This window comes from Halictus rubicundus, chromosome 8, assembly GCF_050948215.1.
Source record: "Halictus rubicundus isolate RS-2024b chromosome 8, iyHalRubi1_principal, whole genome shotgun sequence".
In the NCBI taxonomy this organism is placed as follows: Eukaryota; Metazoa; Arthropoda; class Insecta; order Hymenoptera; family Halictidae; genus Halictus; species Halictus rubicundus.
In genome coordinates, this window is record NC_135156.1 from 16,369,534 (window position 1) to 16,385,388 (window position 15,855).

Here is a 15,855-nt window from a genome sequence, read left to right on the forward strand (position 1 = left end):
AGATGGAACAGAGGACAAACGGTACACAACACCGTCAGCGACAAAAACCGGCACTCACGTTCTTGTGTTCGCTGTCCAAAGCATCCCACATCGAGGCAACGATCTTCGACACCTCACCGAAGCTCGCGGTCGCGTTTTTACCCTTTATCGCAGCTTGTGTGTCCCTGAAGAACAGAGCGTACGCCGATACTGGTCTGAAACGGAAATTACATCGGCGAATGTAGACTCTGCGAGTGTTTGGTAAAATGGGATCAGTGAAATTGCGGAACGGCTACCCTCGGATTTCGATGATTTTTCGATATATTATTTAACGGTTTTAACACCTTTTTCTCTCGCATGATAGTGGCGGTCTCGATTAGTTTCCGAGACGTTCGCGAGAATCGGTACCAGTGAATTCTATCTACACGTGTGCGTTCAAAAATCCCATGTACGGTAAAAGGGTATCTGTTCCGCAGGTTTACTAAAAAACGATACTCGCTTTTGTGGCTCGTTCGGATCCCTCTTCTTCTTCTTTTTCTGCGACTTCGGCTTCCTCTGGTTCTTCGCGCCGACGTCAGCTGGCTCCGGCGACGGTCGCTTTATCCCTGTGATCTGAAGAGACCGATGTTACCAATCGTGTACGAATGATTCGCGAATCATTTCTCGTCGGCGTACTTACGATTCCAGAGTGCGGCGTGCTGTCGTCGCTGTCCTCGCTGGTGGTAGTGTTGTTGTTCGGCTCGGGCACGTTGCTCGACTGTATAGTGGGCGGACTACCCCCAGTGGGACTCCTGTATTGCATCTGCTGCTGCTGCATCTGTTGTTGCTGATTATGCATGTACTGCATATGCTGTTGCATCTGTGCTTGCTGCTGCTGCTGTTGTTGCTGCTGCTGTTGCTGCTGCTGTTGCTGCTGCTGCTGTTGCAACAACATCATCTGCTGATTTCCGTGTTGCTGACGCGGGGAACTCATCGGCGCGTACGAGCCCGGCGGACTACTATAGCTGGAGCTGTAATAAGAACAAATTCTAAGTCGTTGAAATTGCTGTCCGAAGTCGCTAGGGATTAGCGAGGTAGCTCGTTCATTAACACTAGGTTCACGGAGCATTAAAAGTGAGTATTTTACATTGCTTTATAAAAATAAGAAGAACGCGTCTATCCAAGTTTTCAGCCATTTTTCAAATAATATATACCTAAGGAAATAAGTTTGACGAGTAATTCCGCGTCGATGGATCTTCGCAATCTCAATAATCGTAAGTTAAAAATATTAGAATCCGTCATGTTGACGGGTCCCGTAAACCTAGTGTTAAATACTAAATTTTGATTTTTAAATTTTTCCTCTAAATGGTCAGTATTTACGCCCGAATCGAGTTCTTTGTTTAAATTTTTCTTTATTCTAATGAAAACCGCGCAGAGTAAATTCAATCTTCTCGCTTCTACACGGTGTTCGTCGGGAATCAAACTGGATTGAAAGATTGAAAGCGATGGGACATCGCAAAACGCAAGGGTCGCAAAAAGATAAGTTATCCGAGGACGTCGGGGCCAACGGGGTAGGTTTTCGCCCGGCGTAGGAAAACGCGTGGCCCGTGTCAGATTAGGGGAAACGCGACGCGACGCGACGCGACGCGACGGGACGCGCCGATAAACGAATCGACGGCGGGCAGCTTACCCGACGCTGATCGGTTGCATCGCGTGGTCCTGCTGCATGTACAGCGACTGCTGATATCCTCCGGGATCCAGATTTAATCCGTCCGGGGACTGTTGAATGCCGCCGGTGGACTGCATCATCTGTGAAATCGTGTTCAAAGGAATTTCAAAACGAGTCGACCAAACGTTTCCGTTGCTGTTCTGTCGCGTCGGCAACGAAGAACTCACCCTCGCCTGATAGCTGTGCATCTGTTCGTGCTGAGCCTGTTGCTGCGACTGTTGTTGCTGTTGCTGCTGCTGCTGTTGCTGCTGCTGCTGTTGCTGTTGCTGTTGCCTCTGGTGCTGCTGCTGCTGGTGCGAGTGAGAATGAATCGAAGGAATATCGAAATCCTCGTCGCCGAAGCTGGGCGTGTGAAACGTCTACGAAGAAAGGGAAAGTTGACGAACGGTTGAACGCATCGAAGTAGCGCGGCCTGCTCGGATCGGCGAATCAACGTGGCACGCGCGGGAAGAGCTTGCGTAACAAAGACAGAAATCGGAAAAAACTTGAAAAATCTGCCCTCCACATGCCCGGTTCGCGGACTTGGATCGTTTCCGTTTCCGTATCCGTTTCCAGTTCCGGTTCTCCTGCACCGTCGTCTCCGGCGCGCTTCTCTCTCTCTCTCTCTCTCTCTCTCTCTCTCTCTCTCGCTCTCTCGTCGTTCTCGAAACGGATACATACATGGCCTTGCGACATCGTGGTTCGAACGACAACGTGTTCGTTCGTTTCGTTAGACTCGCGGCGCGTGTACATGTACGCACGCCGCAAAATTCGTGTTTCGGGGTACAAGGGGCACGGAGGGGGTACACGGAGGGGCGCGGGAAACAAAGGGAACGAAATTCGTGTTGTACGCGCGAGTCCATGGGGGAATAAAAGTTTTTAAATTGGATTTAATAGCGTCAGGAATTTTCCTTTGAAGGAACGTACTTGCCTATTGATCGAGTACACCTACCTCTGCCTCCCTTCTCCTCCCCCATGCCCATCGCGTTACCCCTTAACTCGCGGTGTTTCTCTTACTCTATCGTTCCGCTCCCGCTCCTCCTCACCCCCGTCCCTTTTCGCTGCGCGCTTTACCCCTCCGCTATCGTGTGTACGCGTACATCGTATCCGTCCCGGCCCGGCTCGGCCCGGCCCGGCCCGTCCCGTCTCGTCCCATTCCAACCCATCCCATCCCGTCGTCCCGTCCCGTCCTATTTCAACTACTCTTACCTCCTACTCTTACTCCTACTCCTACTCCTTCTCCAGCGCACCCACTCCCCGAAACCCCGTTCCGTCTCCGCCGAATCGACTACGCATCTATCCATCTTCTTCCTCCACCGGGTCGAAACTTTTCTTTCTCCGTTCGCCTGTTCCACCCCCTTTCTTCTCTTTGCCCCTATTATATACATATATATGTATATATATATATGTATATATCTATATACCTCCGGCAAGATAGTGGTAGGTTTGCTTGGTGCTCTCGCCTGGTTTCGCGATCCTATTCGCCCGTGTCTTCGTTCCCAGCGAGCGACGACGCAACGAGCTCGTTCTCGTGTCCGCGTACACGCAGAGCATATGCTCGTCTTGTACAGCCTCGCGTTACCCGCGTAACTCGCGCCCTTACCCGCATCCACGAGCAGATTCGAGAGAGAGAGAGAGAGAGAGAGAGAGAGAGAGAGAGAGAGAGACTACGTAAAGGGACCTTCGTGAAGGTCCTTCGTATCCTTCAGCGTCCTGCCTCCGAGAGAACGACTCGAGGAAGCAACGCGGGACAGAGAAGCATGCCTTGTCCTGCTTGTGCGAAACTCGCCTAAGCCTTCCCCCCTGGGTTCTCTGCGCGGGCCGGCAGACGACACCCTCTGTCGCTCGGAACGATGCGGCCCAACCCGATCCCAAAAACCGTGTCGAGAGACGGGGCAAACTGTATCGGTATGTTGTACCGGCGGACGCGCGCGCGCGCGCACACGTTTCGTTCCCTTCTCGTTTCCGTTTTCCTCGGGGAAACTCCGATCGTTCAATTTCTGAGAGCCTAAAGGGAACCGTGGGGAGAGGCTAGTACACCTAGTTGTTCTCGGGGGCGATTTTACGAAATGAGGAAAATCGGTGAGAAGATGGAGCCCACCGGAGACATCCAGAAGCTCAGTATCAGGACCGGTCCGTGATCGGTTAGGGTGCCGGGCGAGCGGAACGTGCACGCGCGTTCCTTCCGCGTCCGATTTTTGGCTCGACCGTGTTTCTCGCTGGAGAAGTCGCGGCAACTCACCTGATCGGCCATGGCGTAGCCCTCTTGATGATGATAAGGCGTCGGGTGATGAGACTGCGGCACGTTCAGCGCGAAATCGAGGTTCTCGTTTCTCTGGAAACAGACAAACGACGTTAACCGTCGCTCACGGCTGAATCATTGCCGAACTATGGGGCTTGGACCTCTCCGTTCGAACGCGGAACGCCGAGGGTCGGACGAGAGGGGGTCGAAGGGGAACGAAACGCGCTCTTTCAATTTATTCGTCGGAGAGTTTCGATTCGTCCTGATCAACCGTCGGCTAGCCGTGTTGCCTAGGCCGACCCCCGACAACGACGACGACGACGTTCGTTTCCTAGTACGCTTACAAGCTTTTTCCCTCGCGAGAGTCTCCTTTCCCACCCACCCCCTCAGTACCTACAACTAGATTACCGCGGGCTAGAGCGAAGAAGAGTGATAACCAAAAAACAAAAAACAAAAAAAAAACAAGCCAAAGACAAAGCGCATTCATCCGTTCGTCGACGGGACGCCAAGCCTCGAACAGAAACATTATTAGGTTCTTTATGTGCGTCTCGAGTTCGATTCGGCCGCCTCCCCTTACGTTCGTTACCGTCGCTGCTTCCACCACCATCGCCGGTACCCAGCACCCACCACCACCACCAACACCACCACCACCACCTCCACCAGCAGCAGCACCGCCACCACCACCACCACCACCACCGCCGCCGCCGACGCTACCCACCCTCGACCAAACGCGTTACTCGCGTTCCTTCGCGGTCATCGACCCTTTGGCGCTTCCCTCTGGTTTACCGGATTCGTTCGAACGAAAACGCGATCAAAATCCCCGTGTTTCCCATAGTCTGCGTCGCTTTTCTTTTCTTTTTTTTTTTTTGTTTTTCAAAACCGAGAACAAACGATCCAGCGAACCGAGAGTCGGTTCCTCGAAAACCGAGGAGCAGACCTCGAGGAGAAGGACGTTGCTCCGTCTTCGTCGGTCGTAGCGGTCCCCGACATCTGGTAGGCGGGACGCGATCCTCGTTTCTCGATGCACCGATACGCGGCCGTTCCGACCGGGAACGATAATAATTCCACTAAACGAACAGGTGCGTCAAATCGGTTGCTCTCTTCAGCGAAACCTTTCCCCGTCGGAGAAAGAATCGGGGATTCGGGAGGAACGATCGTTTCGGCAACGGGAGACGATCGGCTGGCTCGCGCGAAACGAGGGAGAGCAGAGAGTAGTAGTACACGCTTGCTTTTTCCAGCAGAAGCAACAGCAGGCAGACGGGCTGGCGGCCGGTCGAGCAGGCAAGAAAGCGAACAGGTAGGTAGATAGGTAGCAGGTAGGCTGCGGGGCAGGTAGGTAGGTAGGTTGGTGGGTAGGTAGGTAGACAGGAAGGTAGGCAGATAGGTAGGTTGGTAGGTTGCTAGGTGGACGAACGCGAGCGAGCATACAACGGGCGAGTAGATTCAGAGATCGGCCGTGGAGAACGATGTAACGTGTTATTTGTCGAGTGTACGGCTCGAGGACGGCAATCTGGAGAATGATTCCGCTTCCCGGTTTCTGTCGAATCGACACGACGGTCTCTCGTTGCGCGTGGCCGCGTGGCCGCCAACAATACCGTAATGGCGCATACAAATTACGGGACGAGAGACACGGTCGTTTTCGATCGAAAGCGGTTCGTACTCTGTTCCGATTGTCGCAACCGTACGACTCGAATCTCGGGACCAGGTTTTCCTTCGGCCACGGATAGAGAAGGAGATGGAGAGAGAGAAAGCATGTTAAAGATCCGAGCGAGCACGGGTAAGCGAGAAAAGAGAAGAGCGGAGATCTAATAGATATACTCGAACAGGTCTGTTACTCGATGTAAGCAACGTTAAACCTGTTCCTCGGCGCCCCACCCCCATCGCCGACACCGTCACCATCTCGCTCTCCTATCCCCACTCCGACCCGCTCTCGACCATTATCCTTTGTAATTCGCAGCTCGTTGCTCCCCTCGTTGCTCGTGCAGTCGTTCTCAATTTCTGATGAAATTCAATGGTTACGAGCGCAGTCATCGGACACCGCTGTAAAACTCCATTTTCTACCGATTCGTTTGGCAAATCGGGGGAACGGGGAGAGGGAGATCGAACGACTCGATCCGAAGATCTTCGTTGATCCCGTAGCGCGCAACGAATTCGGACAGAGAGAGAACCGTGTCTCGGTTTCTCTGACGGGAGAACGTTTCAAGGGCTCGACGTAACAGAGGGAGAAGAACGAAGGGCGAACGAAGATGTTTCGTCGTCGGAACGTGTCGGTCGCTTCGCGTATAATTAGCCGGGCGACGATCCGAGCAGATGACAAACCGGAAAAAAGTAAAATGGAGAGAAAACAAGTTCGCTTTGAAAAATATGATGGCGTGCCGCGGCTCGAATTCGGAGACTTTCCGTAGCGTTCGAGAGGTGGCGCTCGACGCCACGCGTTTACGCCGTGTGCAGGCGTCGAGAGAAAATGCGAGAGCGTCGAATGGTAACCTCTTCGCGATATCGTGGAGAATTCGATACACATGGCGATACGATTCGTAGCCGAGTTCGCGGCTTGCGAGAGACGAGAGAGAGAGAGAGAGAGAGAGAAAGAGAGAAAAGAGACGCGACCGGACGCGTTCGCAAGAGAAGCGTCGTTCCCAAACAGCGACTTACCGTGCAGCCAAGTAGTACCACGGAGCATGCGACGCAACGAAATCCAGATTATCGACTCTCGAGATGCACGTGCAAAAGCTTCACAGGTACGCTCGAAACACACAAACGTTGGAACGACCGATCACCGATACTCCGGATTCACCAGATGCCCGTCTTTCAGTTTTCGATTTCCACTTGCCAGTGGAGAAAATGAAATAGTTCGGAACACACACACGCGCGCGCGCGCGATTATCGTACGGCGTCGCGGCCGTTCGAACGCGTACCCGCGACGTGGACTGGATGTTTAAACGATGGCGTAACGCCTGCCACACCGCGTGTAAACACGCGCGCGATAGACGGAACAAGACACACACGAGCACCAGACCGAAAGACAGCGCGTGATCGAGTTTCGAATTTGCTGCGCAACGTACACAACCGCTCCGCTCGGCTCGGCTCGGCACTACTCGATTCGAGTCGAGTCGACTCGTGGCGTAACCGGTGACAGCGTGGCAAAACGACGCGCGCTCCTCGCGGCGGCCGGCGCGGGAATGATTCAAGAACCTTTGGTTCGTGGCACGCGCCGATGGTGGGGATATGCGAGCGATCGCGACAGGGGTGCGAGGGGAAACACGGAGAATCAACGGATCCGAGCACAGGGCCGAGTAGAACCGACAACCGAACCGAACCGACCCCCTACCATCCCCCAAACCAACGACACCGCTGTCCAACAAATACAATGACTCCCACTAATATTCGGACGATCTACAGTCGGTCCTATAAGTATTCGTACGCTCTTTAGGGGGCCTGCATGGTTCGAAATCCATATACGTATGCAAGGGTCAACATCTAGACAAACTGCCGCTTCAATATTGCAATCAGCAGTTTAGAAGTGGTCAATTGTGTTTCCTAAATCTCCAATCTACGTCTGTATGGAGCCCAAATTGCGAATTTTTACCTCATCGTGGAGTAATTTGTGTAATGTTTGGCAGAAAAGTCGAATTCTGAAGCAAGTATCATGTCACAAGATGGCTGCCGCTGAAAGATTCTCTTAATTTCGAGAGATTTAGTGTTCGTATCGAAAAAAAAAGGCTCTATACAGACGTAGCAAAGACATGTACAAAGACGGTGGTATGCATTTTTAATTGATTACTTACTTATTTAAGACGTAAAATGTCTAGAAAAAAGGCACAGGATAACAAGGCCAAATGCCTGCCGGCCCCCTTAACAGTTTGATCGCCAAACTAGATACCCCCAGAATTCCATAAAGTCGAAGTAAGTTATTTAATGAAATAAAAATTGCGAAAAATTAAATGTATGCCACTAAGTAATCCTCCAACTTTCTTGCATGTTACAGATCCTAATCATGTTTAGTACAATGAATATATCAACGTAAAAATTCATTTTAAAACCTGCACAAATAATTCCGTCACCCGCATATGGGTGACGTGGCGTTCAACGCGTTAAAAATCGCATAACTTTGTCAATATTGAACTATACTACTTGAATTTTTTTTAGAAGTTGGAACAATTGGATCACTACATAAAGCAAAAAAATTTTTTTACGAAAATTTCAATTGGTCGAAAGTGCAGAGAAAATACTGAAAGTTGTATTTTGTTACTTTTTTATGTGGACTTACATTGAAAATTTAGAAAGTACGATTTGTAGATCTGTATGAATTATACATGTTCTGAGAATTTCATCAAAATCGGTGAACGTTGCAATGAGCTGCAGATGTTCCAAAATGATCGCATAAGCGCGAAATTCGCCCTTAAGTTTTCATGGTTAAATGTTTGTAGCTCAGTGCAATGTTGACCGATTCTGATGAAATATTCAGAATATGTATAATTGACACAGATGTACAAAACGTACTTTTTACATTTTTAATATAAGCCCGCATAAAAAAGTTGCAAGATACAACTTTTAGTACTTTCTCTGTAATTTTGACCAATTGCAATTTTAATCAAACATTTTTCTCACGTTATGTAGTGATCCAATTGTTCTCAAAAAACTTCTCAAAAAAATTCAAATACTACAGTCCAATATTGACGAAGTTATGCGATTTTTAACAGCGTCCGAATATTAGTGGATGTCACTGTAGGTTTGCAACAATATGGAGGTAGCTACGCTCCTTTTTGTTTTTTTAATTTTTCGGCGTCGATTTCTCTAACCATCGATCCTCGATTGTTGATGAAAATATCCCCCTCCTGTGCAGTCTTCGTCGAATTTCATTGTACACTCTAATTCGATCAATTACGTTTCATTCGTAACTTCGTATTTTCAGCGAACACATCGAATTACGACGCAATCGGGCAGAAATAAATTTCACGGTATGTACACCGTTCCCACCGATTTACACGGTTTTCAAAATAATGGATTTTCAAAAATAGAAACTTTTAACACTCGATTGTCTATTTGATTCGTACAAACGATCCGAGTTATTATCAGTAGACTGCGGATCTTTATGGAAAATAAAAATTTTAGTTTTTTGTATGAATTTTGTATTTCACTGGATACATTTATTTAAATTGGATTTTCATTCGAGGAACATACCAGGGTAGAAATACGTACGCGTGATCTTTCACCTGGTACAAAAAGAAGTTAGCTGCGAGCGATAAGTATGGTGGTTTCGCAACAGATAGCATTGCGTGTTTAATACGTTTCGTGCAGTAAAGAGGCAGCTCTGTGAAGCTATCTCCTTCGTTCTATAAACTTCTGTTTCATTGTATCGTTAGGATATTATTACTTCTAAATAAGTTATCTTCCATAGTTATGGTCGCCATACAGTGTACTCTTTAAAATCCCTGGGCACTTCCTGCTTCTTTTCTACCGTGGCAGAAATGAGGCAACTTCAATAAGTAAAACGTACTTATTCGACCAGTTACAAAGATATATAGGTTACATATTCAGTTCAAAAATTTTCTTAACCCGGATACCATGAAATTTATAGCACGCTTGAAACAGTACTCAATTTTTAATCGTTGTTTGTTGTGTTCCTCGTAGATTTCCTGAACACGAACCTCAAAATCCTTCCTCTCCGCCGTCTCCAGGACTCTGAGAAATTCAGGTTTGAAAAAGTTCCATCTACTTTAAGAATTCTTTATTCTTTACACCTGTGTAACTTCGAGCGGCTTTGAAGTCGCCTACGGATATTAATAATTTTCTATCTAAATTCATTTTTATCTTATTCTGCCGCCTCTTCTTCGTAGTCGAGGAGGTTATGTAATCGCAAGTTTTCCCTCGCGCGTCAGGGCGAATTGAATATATTCCTAAAATATTCGTAAATTCGTGATTTCTACCTAAATATCCGCTGGTTCTGAATTGCATACATTTTTTTACAATAACCATTGGAGGTACAGATCGTTCCTACCCAGTACATATATACAATAATGTCTAGGGGTGTGCGAGAAGCCGATGGTCGGGATGAGTCGGGAAGAGGTCGGGTCGGGTCGGGTCGGGTCGGGTCGGGTCGGGAACCCCAAAAATTTCGAGATTCCCGAAAGAATCGGATTTCCCGAAAATGTCGGGAATATAACGTATGACACTCTTGAAAATAATGATGGACAGCATTCTTTCAATTTACAATAAATAATTATACCTATGCCCCATTCCTATTCCATATATTCCGAATTGTATAAATTTACAACAATTAATTAAATAAGGAAAAAGTAAAATAACACAATTTGGTCAGTGGGTTCTCGGAATTTTCGGAAATCACGATTCATCAGGGAATCCCGATCATTTCGGAAATCACGATTCATTAGGGCATCCCGATTATTTTGAGAATCCCGACATATTTCGGGTTCTCGCAACCCCCCTAATAATGTCAAATAAGTTTCGGGGACTCGATCGGCGGTGTCTCTACGCTAAAAAATTGTCCAACTGGATCGAAAAGCGGTTGGTTCGACGCTCTATTTAAAAAAATCATGGCGATCGATCGAAATACACCGCGCGATAGAGCGGATCCCCTTCGCGCGGAAACCATCGAGAAAGGCAGCAATGCAGACTCGGTTTTCGATCGAGAAAATATAATAGTTTCGCAAGAGAAACAAGGTATCGCCAGTGGTCCTCAATCGCAGGGATCCTCAACGAGACCGTCTGGTACGATTGAGAGCAGCGGAGATTTCCGGGAGGTCCCACGAGATCACGGGACACCGAAGAAGCGACGAGCATCGTCGTTCGTGCATCGAAAAGCACGACAAATCGGTCGAACGCAATGGCGTCCATGGTTTCGTGGCCCATATAACGGCTCGTGACTCTCGGGAATCGTGTGCATCGTGCACCATGCATCGTTGGACGCGACGACGACGGTGAAAAAGAAAGGGGAAGACCGGCTCCTAGGAAGGGGGAGCAACTGGATGGTATGGTACACCTAGGCAGGCTCCATGGGGCTACGGGCTATGGGGCGCGGAGGGTGAGGGGCAACGATTCAAAGAGGCCGATGGCGCAACCGACAGGGGAAACACAGAGCTCGATTCGCGACTCGACTCGATCCGCGAATCGTCCGGCATATGCCGGGAAATACAACGAATCAGAAACACGTGTCGGTAACGATGAAATCATCGGAATAAAGAAATAAGACCATCCCCCAAGGTCTCGGGGTAGCGTGACCCCTCTTACCAAAAGGCACCCTCGTTTTCCCCACTTCTTCGCCAGATCCCGTCATTGTACGCACAAGGACCTTCCTTTAACATGCTTGATGCCATTGTTTTGCTCTGTATCTTCGTCGTTCATATGTTTTATTGGTAAACGGATTTTATACATTCATGACAAACATGCGAATTTTTTTAGATTTCTTGAAAGCCTAATACAGCAAGAAAAATTAGTCGCTAATGGCATGGATGAAAATAATGTTGCAGACGGAAGGTTAAAAATATTAAAGAAGAATCGAAATTGTCGACTTTGGCTCCCGGTATCTTGCAATTGACGAGGAGAATTTTTATTTTGCATAAAGATCCGCAATCCATCTGTTAAATAGCTGTTATCTTGATGGTATCCATTTTGTAGATTAGATTTAGGAAAATTGTTTACTCTAGGCGAAAAAGGTACAACTAAAACAGGCGAGAACCGCGGTAAGGGTCCGCCGAGTAATTATTTTTGAGAAGTTCACGGTTAAACTCGTAACGCCCCGGCATTTTCCGTTCCTAACTTTCGCATGCTTCGTCCTAATAAACATCCCTGCGACAACCGATAGTTAGGCGACCGAACATTGTCCCGTGCACCTTCATTCCGGACCGCGCGCAGGCCAAAGACCCTGTCGTAAAACCCTTTTAACATGGAGCAGCAATTTGCCATTCTGCTTCGTTCCTTTTCGGTCGTTTGGGAATTTTTTTTTTTTTTTTGGTTCAATTTAGCAATGTAGGTATTGTAGTACAGAGGGGGCTCAACTATAGATGGGTTTTCCTTGACCGTCAGGGGTGTTCGGGAATATTGTCCTTTCCTTCCGCCACTTTAGGGCATGATTCTACTTTAAGTGGTTGTAATAGGGTACCGTTATGATTTCCGAGTTCTGTGCTACTTCGTACAAAAGAGCTATTTAGGTAGTCGCGCATTGTTTGACAGTTACGCACCGAGTGATTATTCCGAACCTTCCGAGAGCCCCTTTTCAATTACAAGGTCAGCGGAACATAACGAAACGAGAAGACGTATTCTTCGAATACAGTATAAAGTTGTACAAAAAGGACGAGTTTGCTCATTGTCTTCGGTTAAGGGGGTCAAGATTATTGAAAATAGGATAAACGTGCCTTATCTCGGCAAACTGGTGTAAACAAATTTAGAAAACAGCATTTAATAATAGCGACGCTCGCTGCGGCTGAGTACTGGAACGATTGTCGTACGGGACTAACAGAATTTAGAGGTTCAAGGCCATTGGCATTTTATGTCAGGCTACAATATCCTGACATAAAAAGTGGATATTAATAGTTAACAAATCAAAGTGATCTTTTGTTGAACAAAATTGTTTCTCGAGATTGTATATATTGAAGCTTATAGACGTCTAAATACTGATTAAGTTTTGTATAGTTTTGTTTTGTTGTGTATAGTTTTGTATAGCTTTAATATTTGAGTAATCTTGTGAATCTTGTATATCTTTTACCTGCAATATAAACGTAGATGTTGATCTAGTGTCCCTTATGATCAAGGAACTACCATGTGATAGTGGCATCTTTATTAATTTTTGTCCATAAAACTGGATAATCTGTATAGCTTTAATATTTGTTTGCTAGATTATCAGAAGGTGGCAATATTGCTGTAAATACGAGTGTACAAATCATTGATAATTTGACTGCTTTCAGGCGACATTTGCAGATTTTCAATCGGTTCAACAATTTTCAACTTCTGAAATAATTCTTTTCATTTGGTTCCCACGGAGAGAGACGCGTATGGAAAACTTGCGAGTCGCGTCGAAGACGAAACACGAAGAGGAAACGCGACGACGCGTAGGAAAAGAAAACTCGTCGCAGCGAGCGGTCCGTTTCTACGGCGCGTTTAACGCAGTATTATTATCTATCGACGCTCGGATACTCGAATATTCTAAGAAAGTAGGCCACGGCAGCGGTGGCGGTGAAACAGCTAGGCTGGAGGGGAACAAGAGGCGCGCCGCACCGCACCGCACCGCACCGCACCGCACCGCACCGCACCGCACCGCACCGCACCTCTCCTCTCCGTACCGCGTACCAGGATTACGTCGCAGTTTATAAAGAGTCATTACGTTCCCGTGAAAGGTAGCTTTAATTTCAGTGGCATTCCAATCGTATTAACGTGTATTCTCGTACATTTGTGTTCGCGGTAAACGACAATTTACTCGGAACGTTTGCTGGAACGAGGTTGTTACGCGATCGAGAGACAACGGGATCGCCGAAGCCGTTGCGAACCCTCCACAAAATTCATCCCCCTGTTAATTATACATTATCGAACGCGAACGGAACCGAGATTCTTCCCAGGATCTAGAAACGATTGTAAAACTATCCTTGCCGAAGGTGTTTTCACTCTGAGAAATTGGAACTTTGCCACTCGACGCTGGAATGCGATTTTAACGCGTATTCGACAAGCATTTTTCTCGGTTCATCTTCCTGTTTTTCCTTACGCTATGAAGAAGGTAATCACCGCAGAACTAAGCCGCGGATTCTATGCATTTATGAAAAATATATACTTGGTATCGTTTCCAACACGCTAGAATTATTAATACGAGAAACGACTGTTTACGTGCTGTAATTAATTCCGGAATAAATGCGGACAATTTTTATTCAGCATAACGCGGCGCCGTACTCTCGTAACAATTCAAAGGCTTCGCGACGTTTTTCTGTTAAGTTGTTTTCATATTCAATAAACGAGACGCGTTGCATTTAATCGAGCGTTCGATCAACGGAGGTAAGCAACGCGACAGATGCTGTTGGCGAACGTTGTAACGAAACTATAGTCATTTATTTACTGGAAGACACAAATGACTAATGTGACCGTTATTAGTCATTTGTTCGTTGGCGATCGCCAGCGAAACGAGTAATTTGAGTCATGCGGTCGGGTATGTGTCGGGCAAATAATGTCTCATACCCTGGGACGTAAATATTAAAATAGATAGTGTTAACAAAAGCTGAGTTTGTGTTGCGGAAGTATGGTATACAAAGTTATCGCTTTCCATTAGAATATCTGCTGAACTAATCATTTTCCTCGTGGGGTAAAACCTTTTTTATAGAGAATAACAAACTGCCAGTGCATGACAAGTCCAGAGTTTTGAATCCCCTAAACGCCTCCGCTTATGAAGAAGTCGTGTGCATACACCACGTAAAATCTGTCGAAATGATTTTTTTCTACAGAATTTCGAAGCTGTTCGAAGTAATCAAGCGCCTCATTCTGTATATCGAATGATCTACGGTAAACGTGCGGGCGTCGTTGCAAGAAGGCGCGTCCCCGAGCACAATCGAATTCGTTGCTCGAGGAAACGACGACGATCGATCAAGGAGGAAACAAGGAACAGGACTCGCGGAGCCGAGATATCCTGCGAATCGATATACATACACGGATTCCTCCGCGGGACATTCCGCGATCGAAACGGATTCGCGTTTCAATCGTTTTCATCGGCGAAACGAGCACCGACCGCTCCTCCGATCGTTTACGGTCCGTTTCTTCGAACGTTATCTGTTCACAAGCATATTTCACTCGCCGCAAGCTAAACGATAATAACGCGAAACTCATGATTTCGTATGGCCGCGGCAAAAAATCCAGAAATTTTTGGCTTTTCTAACGAAATCTATGCGAGGCAACTGATACACAATTGTGTACAGTTACGAACAGAGTATGCATTGCCACAGCTATTATGCTAACTTTTAATTATGTGTGAACTGTGGACTGCACACGGAATATTCATTAGATAACACTAGCAAGGCGTGAGTTATGTAATTAAAAGTTGGCTGTGTTAATATTTTCACTTGTGGTTGAACATGTTCCGAGCAGGCTGTGTATCTGTATGCAAAAATGAGAATTGTCTACACCGATTGCGAGAAACATGAGCTGCCTCTTCGTTTGGTAATCTTAACCCTTTGCGCTCGAAGCTGTTTTGCCTCCTGAATTCGGACATTTAACATCTTTTGTATCTTCTCCATACGAAACAATGTATATTTACTGATAACACGCTTGTGCATTTACCAGTTCATTAAACACAAAGGCATTCGGCAATTGTTTTTAAGGGCCCGGGGTAGTCACGTGACTTTTTAATTAATAATTTCCATTCAGAGACTTAAGATCCGTCTTGGTCTTGATCCGACGGGTGTTATGTCTGTGATTAAACTTGTCACAATTTTTGCTCTGTATTATCGATATTATGAATTCTGAAACGTGCTTCAAGTTTTTGGCTTTATTTCGCAGAGAATCGAGACAAAATATAGCTCGATTTGTAAATAGCTGGAAAGATTTTCTAGCACGCGCTGCTCTCAATTTCATCCAGAAAACTCATCCAACGGCATAAAAATGCTTGGATTCCACGGCACACGCGTCGTCAATTTTTGGCCTAATTCTCACGCTTATATTACCAAATATCTGCATAATCTCGGCAGCTCCTGACCAGCGCGCACTAGATTGAACCTTTCTCTTTCGAATGAGTCCTTTACCAGCGACAAAATATTCTTATTCAACACGTTGACTGCCATGTCACCCATATGTGGGCGACGGAATTATTTGTCCAGGCTTTAAAATGAATTTTTACACTAATATATTCATTGTACCAAAGTTGGAGGACTACTCAATATCATAAATTTAATTTTTATCCATTTTTATTTCATCAAACAACTTACTTTGATTTTATGGAATTTTTCAGGTTTCTAGTTTG

The 15,855-nt window shown here is 46.7% G+C and overlaps 1 protein-coding gene across 1 annotated transcript in view; it reads right to left on the reverse strand.

Annotated features, from left to right (window-relative positions):
• The window catches only part of LOC143356547 (uncharacterized), a 42,548-nt gene that overhangs the window by 3,100 nt on the left and 23,593 nt on the right, over window positions 1-15,855 (reverse strand). Inside the window, exons 3-8 of the mRNA XM_076792341.1 lie at window positions 3,909-4,001; window positions 1,855-2,046; window positions 1,649-1,767; window positions 659-989; window positions 479-591; window positions 59-194 (exon numbers count right to left, since the gene is read on the reverse strand). Of these exons, the coding sequence (XP_076648456.1) occupies window positions 59-194; window positions 479-591; window positions 659-989; window positions 1,649-1,767; window positions 1,855-2,046; window positions 3,909-4,001 (984 nt within the window). The remainder of the gene's footprint in view (window positions 1-58; window positions 195-478; window positions 592-658; window positions 990-1,648; window positions 1,768-1,854; window positions 2,047-3,908; window positions 4,002-15,855) is intronic.